Here is a 16803-nt window from a genome sequence, read left to right as displayed (position 1 = left end):
CCATTCCAGACATAAGGATATTCAGCTTCCAACTTCTAGCAGAAAAGTATTGGCAGAATCTCTTTCTTTGTTATCACATATACACATCACATATCTTAGTGGAGTAGAGCCAAAATGACAATGTTGTTAAAGGAGAAGTCCGACGAAATTATTATTAAAGTATTGTATTGCCCCCCCCCCCCCCCCCCAAAGCTATATAAATTACCAATATACACTTATTATGGGAAATGCTTACAAAGTGCTTTTTTTCCTGCACTTATTACTGAATCAAGGCTTCACTTTCTGGATTACATGGTAATGTCACTTCCTGAATAACATGGTGATGTCACTTCCTGGATAACATGGTGATGTCACTTCCTGGATAACATGGTGATGTCACTTCCTGGATAAAATGGGGAAGTCACTTCCTGGATAAAATGGTGATGTCACTTCCTGGATAACATGGTGATGTCACTTCCTGGATAAAATGGGAAAGTCACTTCCTGGATAAAATGGTGAATTCACGACCCAACTCCCAGAGCTGTGTGGGCTGTGGCTGCTGGAGAGGATGATGGCAGAGGGATGCTCAGTGTCCCTCCAGTGTCCTGTGTCCCTCAGTGTCCCTCTGCCATCATCCTCTCCAGCAGCCACAGCCACACAGCTCTGGGAGTCGGGTCATGACATCACCATGTTATCCAGGAAGTGACTTCCCCATTTTATCCAGGAAGTGACTTGATAAGCATTTCCTGTAATAAGTGTATATTGGTAATTTATATAACTTTTAGGGGGCAATACAATACTTTAATAAAAATGTTTGCCAGATTTTAATGGAATCTTGTGTCCGGTCACTTCCTCTTAAGACTCCATTACCAGCTGGACCTCACCTATTTAACACTGGGTCAGCCATTGCTTACCTGAGGCTTCTTAGGGACTGGTCATCCACCCATTGGCTGATTTACCATGTAGTATATGCCTGTTCCCCATGGGCCACCAGACACCACCGTACGATTTTAAGCTCCATAATTTTTCCTTGGACATGGACAATACTTTAAAAATATTACCCCCCCCCCCTTAAAATTAATGTATATAGATGGTTGACTTTACAAAATAACACAGACTAAGCCTTGGCTTTGTCTTCCCCTCTTCTTCCCCTTAGGCCATGCCTATGTGCCTACCTCTTACTGGCCAGTTAACTGCTTCAGACATCCCATCTTGTATAAGCCCCTCACTTCTGATCCTTTGTTGCTCAGCCCCCTAACCAAATGATCCAATGGGTAACCCATTCAATACCATTAGGATTGCAAAAAAGGGCACAGAGGGGAGACGCTGGAGACTTGGACTCATCCATCATCTGTGGTTGCGGCATATCCAGTCAGCCCACAGGGACATTGTTCTCCCATTGAAGCTCGACAACTTTCTCTCGTCTGAGCTGAGCGCTAAAGGACTAACCAACCTCTCACACATATTCCTGGGCCGATGCACCATGATTCAAAGTGAAGCGTTTCACGACAGTTGGTGCTGGAAGCTACCGATCTAGTTTTGGAAGATAGTCACGATGTAAGACCACTGGTCTGGCCAGGAAACGATTTTGCTAGCCAAGAATGGAAGCCGACATTGATGGTTATTGAAAGTCCTTCCCATGGTGCATCCTTTGGAAAACTCCACCTAATTCATCAGCCCCTTTTGTTAACATCACCAGTAGTGGCCGACTTGAGCTACTGTGTAATGATTTCCTCTCTTATAAATCTGATGAGGCCAATGTCAGCAATGTACTAGTGGCCACTGACCATTTTACTTATACCCAAACCTATTAAAAGATGGTTAAAGTGACTCATCACCATGAAAACCCTACCTAAGTTATCAACATCACATTATAGAGCAGTAGAAGCTGAGCAGATTGATATATAACTTTATAGGAAAATATTTAGTATAACTTGTAATTTATTGATTGAACTCTCTCATGTTTTGATGCTAAAGAGTCCAGTCTATTGAGTGACACCGCCCACTGGACTCCTTATCACAGAATGATCAGGGATTTCAATTATTCCAAGTTATATATCAATCTGCTCAGCACTTCCTGCTCTACAACATAATGGTGATAGATTAGATAGCAATGTCTTGGTGACAGGTTCCCTTTAAGGAGAGATTTCTGATCTGCAGGATCAAGAAGCTCCGTATTACTGCCTGCCTTATATCCTTCTTTATTACCTTCATGTCATCTTGTTACATTTTGCCGATTTGAATCTTGGTATAGCATAATCCCCTTTTATGGTTCTCTTGTTTTTGTGATGGTTCCTCAAGTATTCTTGATTTTTTTGTGATACATTTGGTCTTATTTGGGCCTTTGCTACATCTCTATGGTTGTGATTATTGCACTTCATACCCCTGTAGTTTGTATGTGTTTTTGTGATGCTCAAAGTGATGTAAATACTCAATAAAGTGACATTTTGTGTAATTTTTGGGTGGTACATGTGTTAATGTTTCCTCTTTGTGCATTTCCTGTTCGCTTCACAGATATCTGCCCCCCTTGGGCCTATTTTAAGGTAGTGGGTTATCAAGCATGTATCAGTGCTAAAAATGTGTAAACACACCCTATGAGCAGGCGTGACTGTGCAACCTGTGAATCTAAAACCATAGATTGGCTTTTAATTTACTATTCCTTATGGACTTCACTGTCTTGTTGCTTGTTGCTCTTTCTGGTAGGAGGAAGATGGAAGAATGATGGGGGGTGGGGAAAATTCCACATCAGAAAAATCTAAATTCCCCAAATAGGTTCAAAGCATCATAGATTATTAGAGGGATAGATTACTCTGCTAGGTGGATAACCTGTCTAGCCAGATGAAACAAACAGTTGTATTAGTATATAATGTCTCTCTGTTTGCTGGCCCTCTTCCTATGTTATGTGATGGTCAGGGGCGTAACTAGAAATGGCTGGGCCCCATAGCAAACTTTTGATTAGGGCCCCAACACCCTCAATCGACCACTACGCCATAAACACACTCAGCTCTACACAGGTTCTGTACACCATATAAATTACAGCACAGTTATATTAAGTGACTCACAGGGGACGTCTTCTCTGATCGGAGTTCTTTCCTTTTCATCTTCTCCATCCGTCCTGGGCCATTATGAGAACTTCTCCGAGCCACGAATCCACAGAATCTGCCAGACAGACATATTAGACTCCTCACTCTGGCACCATCCTCATCTCTATACACACTGCACATCTGTACTGTCCCCTTTACACCCTCATTTAGTGGGTAGCCCTGACTCTATGTGACCCCCTAATAATATATGCCCCCCTCTGTGTATTCCCTCTCCCCCTATGTTGCCCCCCCAAATAGATGGCCCCTCTCCCACCATGTTGCCCTCCTTATAGATGGCCCCCTCTCCCCCCACCCTCCCTTATATATGGCCTCCTCTCCCCCTCCATATAGATGGCCTCCTCTACCCCCTCCCTTATAGATGGCCCCCTCTCCCCCCACCCTCCCTTATAGATGGCCTCCTCTCCCCCTCCATATAGATGGCCTCCTCTACCCCCTCCCTTATAGATGGCCTCCTCTACCCCCTCCCTTATAGATGGCCTCCTCTCCCCCCTCCTTATAGATGGCCCCCTTTCCCCCCACCCTCCCTTATGGATGGTCCCCTCTCCCCCCACCCTCCCTTATAGATGGCCCCCTTCCCCCTCCCTTATAGATGGTCCCCTTCCCCCCTCCCTCATAGATGCCCCCCTCTTCCTCCCCACCCTCCCTTATAGATGGCCCCCTCTCCCCCCACCCTCCCTTATAGATGGCCCCCTTCCCCCTCCCTTATAGATGGTCCCCTTCCCCCCTCCCTCATAGATGCCCCCCTCTTCCTCCCCACCCTCATAGATGCCCCCTCTTTCCCCCTACCCTCATAGATGCCACCCTCCTTCCCCCCACCCTCATAGATGCCCCCTCTTTCCCCCTACCCTCATAGATGCCCCCCTCCTTCCCCCCACCCTCATAGATGCCCCCTCTTTCCCCCCACCCTCATAGATGCCCCCCTCCTTCCCCCCACCCTCATAGATGCCCCCTCTTTCCCCCCCACCCTCATAGATGCCCCCCTCTTTCCCCCCCCCCCACCCTCATAGATGCCCCCATCCTTCCCCCCCACCCTGCAGGCTGATAAAAAACAAAACTTAACTCACCTGACAACACGCTCCCACGTCGATCCTCACTTCTCCTGGTCTGTCCCCGGTAATCTGTCCCCGGCTGCTGCGCGGCTGCCGGGGGTCTCGCGTCTTATCCCCGGCAGCGCTTGCATCCCAGAGCTCCCTGCGCGCCGGAACCGGAAGTCAGGGCCCAAGGCGCGCAGGGAGTTCTGGGATGCGCGGCTGCCGGGGATAAGACGCGACACCCCCGGCAGCCGCGCAGCAGCCGGGGGAAGACGGAGCCCGACTCTTGTGACCGCAAGCAAAACAATGCTTGCGGTCACAAGAGTGATTGATCGGGAGGGCCCCACGGGCCCCCCTTCGTGGCCACTGCCTGGACCCCAAACAGCTGTAGCACCCGGGAGGCCTGCTCGGCCGCCGGGTGCTACAGGCTGTGTGAGCTCCGGGGGCCCGCGCCACGGGCCCTCGATACGGCGGGGCCCCGTAGCAGCCGCTACGGCTGCTACGGCGGTAGTTCCGCCAGTGGTAATGGTATATATGCAAGTGGACTGTCAAGCAGTCCAAAAGCGTTCCTCTGCCCTGTTTGAATCCACGCAGCTTCTTGACAAAGAGGGGCGTATCCCTCGAAACATGTCGAAGGTTGTTTGACCATTCCAGGCTTCCTTAGGAGACGTGACGTCACGTTGGAATCTGAAGGACTCTGTTCAAAGTTCTGCAGTGGGAGAGAGGAGCGTTACCGGCCGGAACGTGACCCCCCCCCCCCATACTATATTTTCGAGGACTCAGACAGGCGAATACTATTTGGATATCCGGGAGCTGATTTCACCCAATGTGGAGAACATTAAGACAAACCACACTGCAGGGTGAGTGATATCCATATATCGTATTATTTTTAAACATTGACCATCACTGCATGGATACAAACAGGGCAGAGGAACGTTTTTGGACTGCTTGACAGTCCACTTGCATATATACCATCACATAACATAGGAAGAGGGCCAGCAAACATAGAGAGACATTAGTGTATACTAATACAACTGTTTGTTTCATCCGGCTAGACAGGGTATCCATCTAGCAAGGTAATCTATTCCTCTAGTTGCTGCACTCATACAGGAGCGCGATCAGCCACATTTTTACACAGATTATCTCCAATTTACTGATTACAGGTAACAGTAATCTGACACGCAGCTACCAGTCCTCCTAAACCAATATATAACAAGACCAGATTCCTAAATAAATATGGACCCACAACAGAGCGCCAATACAAATACAGGTCCAAGTCCAGACTCCCCTTACCAAACTATCCATAAATAAACATAGCCTCTCATCAAGACTCTCTCTATTGGCAAGCATCTTCCTCTTATATCTTTTCACCCCAATGTTCTGTAGCTGTAATTTTATAGCACAGTACCCTTATTTATATGATTTTTTTCCTGATTTTTGGAGGGATTTGAATATTGTCCTATTAGCGGACTTTTACATACAGTGGCACACCTTCCATGAGGCAAGTTGAGCCTCAGGAGGTAATACGTAAGCATCCAGAACTGCACATCCCTACAGTAGCTGCTGGTATATTGTAATTCTAGAGATTACTGTACGTCTCTGAAGGCTTAGTTCTGAGATGTAGATTCACCAAAAGTGGGCACCAGGGAACAGAAGACTTCAGCCAGAGTTCACTTCTGACATAACATACCCATTTCTGGCATAATTTATAAAGGTTCCAGGCCGTGGGAGACCACACCCCTAAGCTTAGTCCCACCCACTTCAAAAAGTGGCTTCTATGTGGTGCAGAAAGGCAAACTTGTCCTGTCTCCACATTTTGGAGAAAAACTTTCCCAAGTTCCTAACATGCTGTAAGCTCTAATGCCTCCTTGCTCCCCGTCCCATCTCTGCTTAATTGACAGCTTCACTTTTAAACTGAGCCCTAAGCAGGGTCAGGGATGGGAGGGGGAGCGAGGAGGTTTTCCAGCACTTCAGGAGCTTGGGAACGCCTCTTTGACACTTTGCACAGAAAAATAGAATCATTTTTCTATGGTATGGAATATTCACTCTAAATACCCTCGATAGTTATAGAATCATAATCTAGTTTACTTCTAAAGTCATCAACAAAGCAAAATATAGTAATAACACATTGTAATAACCTAAGGGCCAGTTCTCATGGCGTAAAAGAGGCGAAATTCCACGACGTAACTCTCCCACGCAGAATCCCGTCAGCCTCAGTATCATACAGTCTGTGTATATGGGAGGGCTCGCTCCTCACTTAAAGGACAACTCCCACAAAAATTTTTTTTTGCTCATTTAACACACATTACAAAGTTATATAACTTTGTAATGTGGTTAAATACCCGGTCTTTCCCCCTTCCCCCACTTTCGGACCCCCGACCACCCACCCCGGAAGTTAAGGAATGTATACATTACCTATTACGATCGTCACGGTCCTCTTCTCCGGGGCGGCATCTGGTGACGACGACGTCAGAGCCGAGGGGCGGTCCGGGTCTTCTTCCTCCTCGGCGTCTTCATGCAAAGTGAATGGGGATGAAAAGGCTGCTGGTGCACATGCGCACCAGCAGCCTTTTCATTGGCTGGAGCGCATCACATGGCTTCCAGCTTGCTCAGCCCTGATTGGCTGAGCTTGCTGGAAGCCATGTGATGCGCTCCAGCCAATGAAAAGGCTGCCGGTGCGCAAGCGCACTGGCAGCCTTTTCCATCCCCTGGACCCGGAAGTCGGAGACATCGCTGGATGGCGGACGGCGGCGACGGAGAGGCGGACGGCGGGCGAATCGAGTGGCGATCGTCACCGGAGAGATGGTGAGTATGGTGTCTGTGTGTGTCTGTGTTTTGTTTTTTTTTGGGGTCCCGCGGGAGTTGTCCTTTAACCATGTAGGACTCTCTAAAGTTTAACTATGGTAGCCTCTATGTTAAAGGAGTTAATTGCTATGTTGCTGAGACTGTTAAAAAATTATCCCTACCCCGTTCCCCACTGTCTAGTTTAAGTTTACACTTTCTATAAGTTGGCTCCGTTTTTGGAGAATATTTGGCACATTTAAGTCATGCCCCTTTCACCAAAAATGGTGAAATTATTTGAAAATTTGTCTAAAACACATTAAAATTCTTTTTTTTTTGGTGCAAATTGCACCAGATTTTGGTGTAGCTTTATTTATTCCCTTTAGTGATTCTCACTTGTCACTTGACAAATTCTAGTGCAGTCTGAAGGGATTTTTCTTTTTTGCCATGAGTAGCAGCAATAAAGGGTGACATGGGCCCTCTGCTGCCACCAGTGGCTGTGTCGGGAACTTTAAGGGCTCTAATACACTGCGATTATCGTGCAAAAAATCGTTATATCATTTGAATTTAAACGATAATCGTTCTGTGTAATTGCAGGCAACATTAGAAAAATCGTTCATATGTCATTGATTGTTGATTTAGATCTGAACCTAAAATTATCGTTAATCGTTCACTGTAATTCCACATTCTTTCGCTCAAGTTCCAAGTTTTTTTACTAATTGTTCAGTGTAATTGCACATTGTTTATTGTTTTGCTGGGATCAGATGGAGGAAACGATCATAGTAACAATCGCAATAACGATCATAGTAACAATCTTAATTAACGACCATCGTTCTGTGTAATATGGTGAACAATTTCAGTTTACGTTTATCGTTTACGTTTATCGTTAAAAATCACTCCGTGTAATAGGACCCTAAGGCTGTTAGGACCCTAAGTCCTGGTCTGCTGCATGTATATAAAAACACTTGAGACAGTCTCTTATACACTTTTGAGGGGTTCCACTTTGCAAAAACAGATGTATCCTGTCCGTGACGCCACATGAAGCCTTTGGGCTCTGGTGTTTTGGGGCAACTTGTCACTGTGGCCAGGAGTGATAATATAATAATACCCACCCCTGACACACAGGCACCGGACTTTTGGTAGAACTAGTTTGAGGTGCAAGGTGCGGCAACAGAGAGGCCAGAGTCCAACTTTAACTATGCATAAACTTTACTTAAAAAGCTTCAGTGCGGTACAAAAGGTATAAAAGTGCTTTCGGTACTCATTAAATAAATGAAACAATGTTACAGCAACTTCACGTGGTGTGCTCAGCTTAACAAGTATATTTCTTATTCTGACAACAAGCAGAAAGGAGAAACAGCGGCACTCACCACTTAGTAGCAAAAATCCTGCAATGATGTGGCTTTTTCAATAAAAGAACATGGATTTTTTGCACAAGGCCGCAACAAAATGTAAAAAAATAAATAAATAAAAAGTAAAATGATCTGAAAACTTACAGAATGCATTGTATCTGTCACTAACCAATGGCTTTATTCATTGGCTATTTCAGAAAATGCAGCAAGATTCACCGTCAGTGTCGGACTGGGGTATCTGGGGCCCACCAGTGAAAATGATCCTGGGGGCCCACCAATGAAGAACCAGTGAGAAACAACATGTCAGTAAGTGTTTGTGCAGGTTCTAAAGCTGGGGGCCTACCGAAGGATCCTCTGGTACTCTGGTGGGCCAGTCCAACACTGTTCACCGATAAAGCAATCTTTTTTTATTTAATACAAGCCATGGCATATATATAATAAAATATAAAAATATATAAGGCAAACCCCCCCCCCCCCCCAAACTTAAGCTACCAATCGGATTGATTGGGGTCCAAGTGTGGGAACTCTGAAGAGAGAAAAAATACTGTGCAGGGATCCACAACCCAGACATCACCTGGGACCAGGGGCAGATTAACCTTACCATAGGCCCTGGGCTGTTCACCAAGCCTGGGCCCCCCCACCCCACTGTAACTATGGCAGCACTAGCCTGGCATTCATAGTACAGTATAGATAATGTCATGATGTCCTGATTTGTGCAAAATTGCCATAAAAAAACTGTGATTTTTGCAAATCATGGCGGAAGTATAGCCAGGAGACAATACACCACTGAAAGTATAAGTCTTTTTGGGTGGTCATGGGCCCCCCAGGAGCTCAGGGCCCCGGATTTTGAGCTTGATCACCTTGTCGTAAATAACATTCTTTGGTAAATTTACTCGAAGACTTCATACAGTTCACCAACATCACAGTAAACACAAATATTACAAAAATAACTGGTTAAAAAAGCAAAAAAAAAAAAATCTCTGTGAACGTTTATGGGAGGGGAGCCATGTATAAAGAAGAGTTCTGTTGCCTTGACAACAGAAGCTTAACGTATTTTAAACTGACAGCTGGGATCTGATTGGTTGCTGTGGGAAACTGAAATCAACCAATTACAACGCCGCCTTTTTCTGTTCACCAGCATTCTTTTCAATGTCGAGAATAGAGTAAAATGATTGTGGTTTCCATGTTGACCATCTGACGTTGTATTTGACCACAGAGACCACAACATGGCGGTTCACATAGGAGTCCATATTCACATTACTGAAGCTCACTACTTGGGTTCTGAGGTTCCAGACGGAATTTCACTCATAGTCTGCAAATCTGACTGTATTGTTATAGTAGCTTTTCCCTTTCGACCCTTTTTCCACCAAAAATAGCCTACTAGGGCTCCAAGAAATATTAGGCACATCACGCCGATCACTATCCCAATAACCAGTCCAACATAACCATCTGTGAAGGAAAGGAGAGACACAGAACAATTATTATTAAAAAGATCTCCAATATAATTGAACATTTTTTTTATGTTTGTTCAGAACTACAGTGAAGACTGACACCTAGCCAAATTGTAATTTGTAATGACGCTCATCATATTTCCATAAAATACATGTGTTAACATGAATGTGAACGTGTCATCATATTTTCTCAGTAATACAGTGCTGATATGTCCTTATTACACAGGAGGCATCGAGGAGGAAGGTATGTCTCTTACCTACCTCCTTGGCGCTGTTCCAGTGCATTTAGTCTTTTGCTCCGTGGTCTGGTTAGACCGTTAGGAGCACTGGGACACCCCTTAGGAGCACTGCCCCACCCCCATTATGCCAATTCAGTCGGTCCCTGGCGGCCCACTCCATTCATTAACATTAGAAAGGGGCCGCTGGCCGGGGACAGATCGACGCTATGGGGGCGGTTCAGTGCCCCTAGCAGGTGCCCCAGTGCTCCTAACGGTCGCACCGGAACGGCGCCAAGAAGAGATAAGAGACATACCTTCCTCCTCAGCGCCTCTTGTTCTGTAGGGGCATATTATCAGGATAGATTTGTCTACCCTGCTGATAGTTCCCCTTTAAAAAACAATGTAAACTTACCAGTCCTCATGCCTCCATAGCACCACACGGCCATTTTCATCTGAAATCCAGGTACATCACGTACCCGGCTCTTCCAGCTGCAATGTTGGCCTGATTCAGCTGATTTTTCCTCGGCCCTTCGTAGATTAATATCTTGGGAGGGCAGTGGCTAAATTAGTACTGTTATTGAAAAAAAAAATTCACACGTCACAGAGACAAATCAGACTACGACTGATCAGGAGAATGAGCCTGTGTGCCAGCACAGGGTCATGTGACCTAGACAGACTTCCAATGCAAGACTATGGGGCCGTCTAGGTCTTAGACACAGATGGAGGAGAAGAGCCTCAGGAAGCGCAGTCATCTTCCCACTCATTATCCTGATCGGTCGCGGTCTGAACACTCCGCACTGACTGATATGAACTTTCGATGTGTATCTCCGATATGTCATATGTCTGCACCTATGTGGATGTGTGTCTCCTATTTGTCTTGTATGATGTACTGGTAGATAACTACTACTACCACCATCTGCCCTCATGGACATATTGACACTACACAGCACTACTTCTCTGGCCCATATGCCGGAGGTCAAAGTTAGCACACCAAGGGTTAATCCATGTAAATGATACAAGGCACACAGGAAAGCACAAGAGGAGCCACGGGATTACACATTAAATTGACATCTAAGATTTAAAAAAAAAAACATGTGGACACTTAAATGAAGTTAGAAATTAGGCCACGGCCATCTTTATTGAAGCTTTAAGACTTTGATAAGTTGTAACTAGTCACCATTAATAGAAATATACATAGACTTGCAGCGTCATGCCTGAGCCCCACACCCTGCTAAGTCATCTGCACCCAAAGTTAAGGAGATAACAATGAAGAACACTGAACTCTAGAATGTCTACGTGCCGTGCCTGGAATGGGCTGGTTCTGACATCGCGATATTCAGTCTGATGCTTTACTATCTGGTCTCTTATGTACATGCAAGGTGACATAGAAACTTAGAAGACTGAAGAATATAGGCAGCAAAAGCCCCCCTGGTCCATCTAGTCTGCCCTTATATTATTTCCTTTATTATATTAGGATAGATATATGTTTATCCCAGGCAGGTTTACATTCAGTTATTGTAAATTTACCTACTGCATCTGCTGGAAGTTTATTTCAAGCATCTACTACTCTTTCAGTAAAGTGCTATTTTCTTGTGTTACTTCTGATCTTTCCCAAATAATCTCAGATTGTGGCCCCTTGTTCTTGTGTTCAGTTTATCTCTCTTGAACCTTATTTAGGTTCGGATCATGTCCCCCCCTTCCCTTCTTTCCTCCAGATTATAGAGATGGGAGGGAGGAAAGGGGAATAAGACATCCCCCATGGGCCTTCCCGAAATACTCACCCTTGTGGGCAGGACAGCGGCATGCATAATTGTGTGTCGGGATGTACGGATGTATTATGTGAAGAAGGAACAGTTGTGTTGTCTTAGCAACAGAATCTTTCCAATATTCTATTATAAACTGTCAGCTGGAATCTGATTGGTTGCTCTAGTTAACATATAATGTTCAAATCAAATAATATAAGCGGGGATCTGATTGGCCAAATCCTCCTTTTCCTATTCGCCAGCATTCCCCTATGTGTACAGCGTTCAGTAAAATGATTGATGAGCTTCCAATGGGAATTCCAGTCATAGTATTCATAGTAGATGCTAGCTGTAGTGTTCTCTGACGGGATGTTACCGGTCAGGTGACATTGCCTCTGGTTCCACCATAACAGTCTAGAACATTCCTTTTAGCCTTTTTTTCCACAAACATACTGTACTGCAATCACAATGGCTTGGAGGAACACTATGCCGGCCACTACAACAATCAGTCTAATATAACCAGCATCTGGTAAGAAGAGCAGAAATACAGATCAATGACTACAGATAATATATCTCCTAGATGGCTTGGATATCTAGATGTGTTCATCCTGAGCCTCCCTATTCATATTACCCTGTCTAAAACGTCCAGTAACCACTCATTCATTGGCTGCTTAGATCTTTTGCACCCCCAAAGATCATTGCACATGTCAAAAATAATCCAATCACCCCTAATAATTGGGCTATATTAAGGATTCTGTATATAATCCATAACTTCTTATATTGGGAAGCTATCTGCCTCCGTATAGGGAGTGCGTAGATGTAACTCTGCTGAACCCCTTGACATAGTTACTCACCAGACACAACCGTCACCTCCTGCTTTGCATCCGATCCTCCATGTACGTTCCTGGCCACACATGTGTATGTACCACTGTGGGTCCATGTTGCTTCGTGGATGATGACTGAGCTTTTATCCGGGGAGTATGTGACCCCGGCTTTGTTTGGGATCTGCCAGCTGTATGTGGGAGCTGGCGACCCATCTGATCTGCATGTTATAATCAGTGAATTTCCTTTTAGAATAATTGCATTTGGTGAAACAGTTAGGGATGGGCACGTTGGAGCATCTAAGAAGAAAAAGAAAGGATTTAAAAAAATCATGGGTGTGTGTGTGTATGTGGGGGGGGGGGGGGCGGGGGGTGTTTGAAGCAGATAGGGGGGTGTAGCTGCGTGTATGGGACCCGAATCCGCTGCGGATCCGGTATGTGTGAACTGGGTGGAGGCTATGGACCGGATTTCACTTTGTGGAGAAGACAGAAATGCCAAGTGTGAACCAACTTACTGAAGGTCTTTCCAGGTATCTCTGAGGACTCGACTGTGTGACGTTCTGATCCAAGTTGCAGGACGGCCTCACATGAGTAGTACATGTGGTTGTCACTGCAACTAGCGCTGAATGTATATAAATGATTCACAGTCTGTCTATCCCTCACATGGGGTCCTGCATAGGATTTGCTGCTGATGACCTCCCCTCCTCTGGTGATGTATACGGTAAGATACTCCACAGGAGCAACATCATAGACTGTACAATTGATGGTATATTTTTTTTCTTCTCCTAGTTCAGGTTGCAGGTCTATAGTGACGCTGGATGGCTGATCTGCAATGATATGAAGTGCATGTACCTTTAATAAGTTACAAGCTACAAGAATACAGTTACACAATGGGGTTTCTAGCAGTGGGGCACTCTGCCATCTGCTTATTATCAAGAGACCCTTCCAATGAAATGAAAGCAGAAAACCCCTTTAACATAAAAACACCCTGACTGTGGCTTATGAGGTCCAAACTACTACTCACCATACGCCATGACTTTATACCCTGTTATTTCACTGTAGTCAGTCAGACAAATTATCGTTGAGACCTCCCAGTCATCGACAAGAAGTTCCGCTGCTATCCAGTTTGGCCCCTTCATGTCACGGACCTTTCGTAATCTGCATTCAATGATTGTGTCTTCAGGAGCGGGGGTGGAGCAGTTTACCCATACGGTCTCATCAAATGGGGCGAACAATGGAGGACTTGGGGCATTGTCCTTCGACCTCACTGCAAAAGAAATCATAAGGCATTGGTATATATGGCCTCACACAGGCCTACTACTACCACAGTCATGTATTGCCTCACACAGGCCTACTACTACCACAGTCATGTATGGCCTCACACAGGCCTACTACTACCACAGTCATGTATGGCCTCACACTGGCCTACTACTACCACAGTCATGTATGGCCTCACACAGGCCTACTACTACCACAGTCATGTATGGCCTCACACAGGCCTACTACTACCACAGTCATGTATGGCCTCACACAGGCCTACTACTACCACAGTCATGTATGGCCTCACATAGGCCTACTACTACCACAGTCATGTATGGCCACACACTGGCCTACTACTACCACAGTCATGTATGGCCTCACACAGGCCTACTACTACCACAGTCTTGTATGGCTTCACACTGGCCTACTACTACTACCACAGTCATGTATGGCTTTACACTGGCCTACTACTAATACCACAGTCATGTATGGCTTCACACTGGCCTACCAGTCATATACGGTTTCACACCGTATACTACTACTACAGAGGTTAGACTGACAGTCTCTGGTATCTTTTTTCTCCTATCAGCACCCTAAGGCCTTTACATAGTGGGGAAGCAGGTCATGTGACGGTCTAGGAGTAGAGAGTGAGAGCAGTAGTTGGAGAGTAGTACAGAGAGATTCCAGTCAGTGAGGTGGTGAATTATTTATTCTTAGTGTGATATATACTGTATGTATATTATGCACGGCGCTATATCAGTCTCGCAATTGGTGTGCTGCTTTGGATGCAGGGGGGGGGGGTACCCGTAGTTCCCCGCAAAAAATGGTAAAAAAATGTCAGAAAATTGCATCTAGCGCTACCAAATAGAACTCGTATATGGATCGTTACTCACGCTATCTTTTTCTTCTTCCTGGTGGTAGGTGTTGTAACCTCCAGATTCGGGTTCCAGTAAATGTATGTTATCCGCGCTGGGAGTGCGCCCCGGCCGGTGGCGTAATCTCAACCAGCTAGTGTTCCGGTAAGAGTTCACTGTGACGTCACAGAGTTAGTTACGGAGTGTGGTGAGGACCAAACTTTCTCCAACGTGTTTCAGCGTTACTAACGCCTTCCTCAGGGATGGTGAATAGCTCCTCTCTTACTCCTTTTACGTACACGGAACAGCATTGTTCTTTTCCTATTGGTTCCCGTCCGGATTGTGAATGGATCTTGGGTTATCGTACCTCTCGCGGTAGGTGGTAAATGATCATGCTCTGTTCATGCTGTGGATGTGGTTTCGCTGCAATTGCATGTGTTTGTACTGCTGCAGTTTCGTTACAGTTGCAGCTCCTAAGCATAATTTTCAGTATTTCATATTTATATGTTTGCACAAGTCTAGGTGGATATCTGTAATTGGGCTGTATTCATGCTATCGCTGAAACTTCGCTACAGTTGGATTCATTTTTACTGCTGCAGCTTCGTTACAGTTGCAGCTCCCGATAGTGTTTTTAAACATGATCAGGTTAAGAATCAAGCTTTGTTTATTCTTTGGATGTGGATTCGCTACAGTTGCATTTGTTAGTACTGCTGCAGTTTCGTTACAGTTGCAGCTCCTAAACGTGTTTTTAATATTTTTAAGTGCTTGGATATTTAAATATTTGCTCGAGTCTGGGTGAGTGTCTATAATTAGGCTCTATTCATGCTACTATAAGCGTACTACTACTACTACAAAAAAAGACCATTAAGAAGAATTTTTTTCAACGTCCCATAAGAAAAAATACAAGAGAGGCAATAGGGGAGGGAAACTCACCAAAAGAAAAAAGGCCAAACTAGAAGTGAAAGACACACAAAAAATCTTCAACTTAAGCAGCTATGATCTAAAACCGGGGGAAAAATCATTATTACAAAAAGGTTTAAAATTTGCACCCACGACTCATTTTGATAAGTTTAACGCTTTCATAGGTGTGAAAAAATTCATGAGAAACCTAATGCTAAAAAAATTCTTCATAAAACATCCTACTGATGCTGAAAGTAGCAAAAAAACCTGCAAAGTAGATACACGCTCACAAGAAAACCCACAGACAAGCTACACGCACACTTCACTAAAGAAAAAATCCAAATTCTGCCCCCAGAATGAATACTCTGAACCCTTGAAAGTTATCGAACACATGATAATTAAGGGAATTAGAGAAATGAACAACAAAGAAAAAACGAGATCTAAGAAAGAAAATCTTAGCAAAAAAGAAAATCTTAGCAAATAATGAGAACACCATGGATAAAATAGAAATCCCGATAGTCACCACTTACAATTCACAGAGCCATATATTCAAAAAAATTGTTCATAAACACTGGGACATCATAAAGGGTGACAAACTAATCGGAGACAGGATAACGGAAATGCCTAAGTTCCTTTTAAAAAAAGCCAAAAATATTGGAAATATGATCGCTCCAACAGTACAGAACAATCTAAGTAATAAAAATACAAAGAGACATATTAACAATGATCCTGGCTTCTTCCACTGCAGGGGATGTAAGGGCTGCCGAAAAAGCACTATATGCACCCCCATCACAGAGATTAACCCTTTGAGGACCAGGCCCAAAATGACCCAGTGGACCGTGCAAATTTTGATCTTAGTGTTTCCGTTTTTCCCTCCTCCCCTTCTAAGAGCTCTAGCACTCTCAGTTTTCTATCTACAAGCCATGTAAGTGCTTGTTTTTTACAGGAATAGTTGTACTTTGTAAGGCCCCCTTCACACGTCCGGAAAATCTGTCCGGATTTCCTATCAGGAAATCCGGACGGATTTCCGGACTCATAGACTAACATTAGACACGGACACCCTTCCGGATTTTTCCGGAAGGGTGTCCGTTCCGGAAAATAGGACCGGATTTTTTAGATCCTGTCCTATTTTCGTCCGGAAATCCGGCACGGACGCCCCCATAGAAGTCTATGGGAGCGCCGGAATCACGGGCATTTTCCTGATGTATATCAGGAAAGTGCCCGCGATTCCGGACTGGTAGAGAGCCAGCCCCGGCCACCGTCCGATCACCCGCACACCCCCATCCCCCCCGCACCGCACCGCACACTCT

At 45.0% G+C, this 16803-nt stretch overlaps 1 protein-coding gene across 1 annotated transcript; it reads right to left on the bottom strand.

The window, feature by feature from the left end:
- Positions 1 to 8759: 8759 nt before the first annotated feature.
- On the bottom strand, positions 8760 to 13213 carry LOC138768408 (V-set and immunoglobulin domain-containing protein 1-like). The gene is made up of 3 exons (XM_069946395.1): positions 12995 to 13213; positions 12513 to 12779; positions 8760 to 9696 (listed from the first exon to the last, which is right to left on the bottom strand). Exons 1-3 carry the CDS (start codon positions 13077 to 13079, stop codon positions 9518 to 9520), a joined length of 531 nt encoding a protein of 176 aa, XP_069802496.1. The 5' UTR covers positions 13080 to 13213; the 3' UTR covers positions 8760 to 9517.
- Between the last annotated feature and the right edge of the window lie 3590 nt (positions 13214 to 16803).

This window comes from Dendropsophus ebraccatus, chromosome 1, assembly GCF_027789765.1.
Source record: "Dendropsophus ebraccatus isolate aDenEbr1 chromosome 1, aDenEbr1.pat, whole genome shotgun sequence".
Classification (NCBI taxonomy): domain Eukaryota; kingdom Metazoa; phylum Chordata; class Amphibia; order Anura; family Hylidae; genus Dendropsophus; species Dendropsophus ebraccatus.
This window is presented reverse-complemented; position numbering and strand designations above follow the sequence as displayed.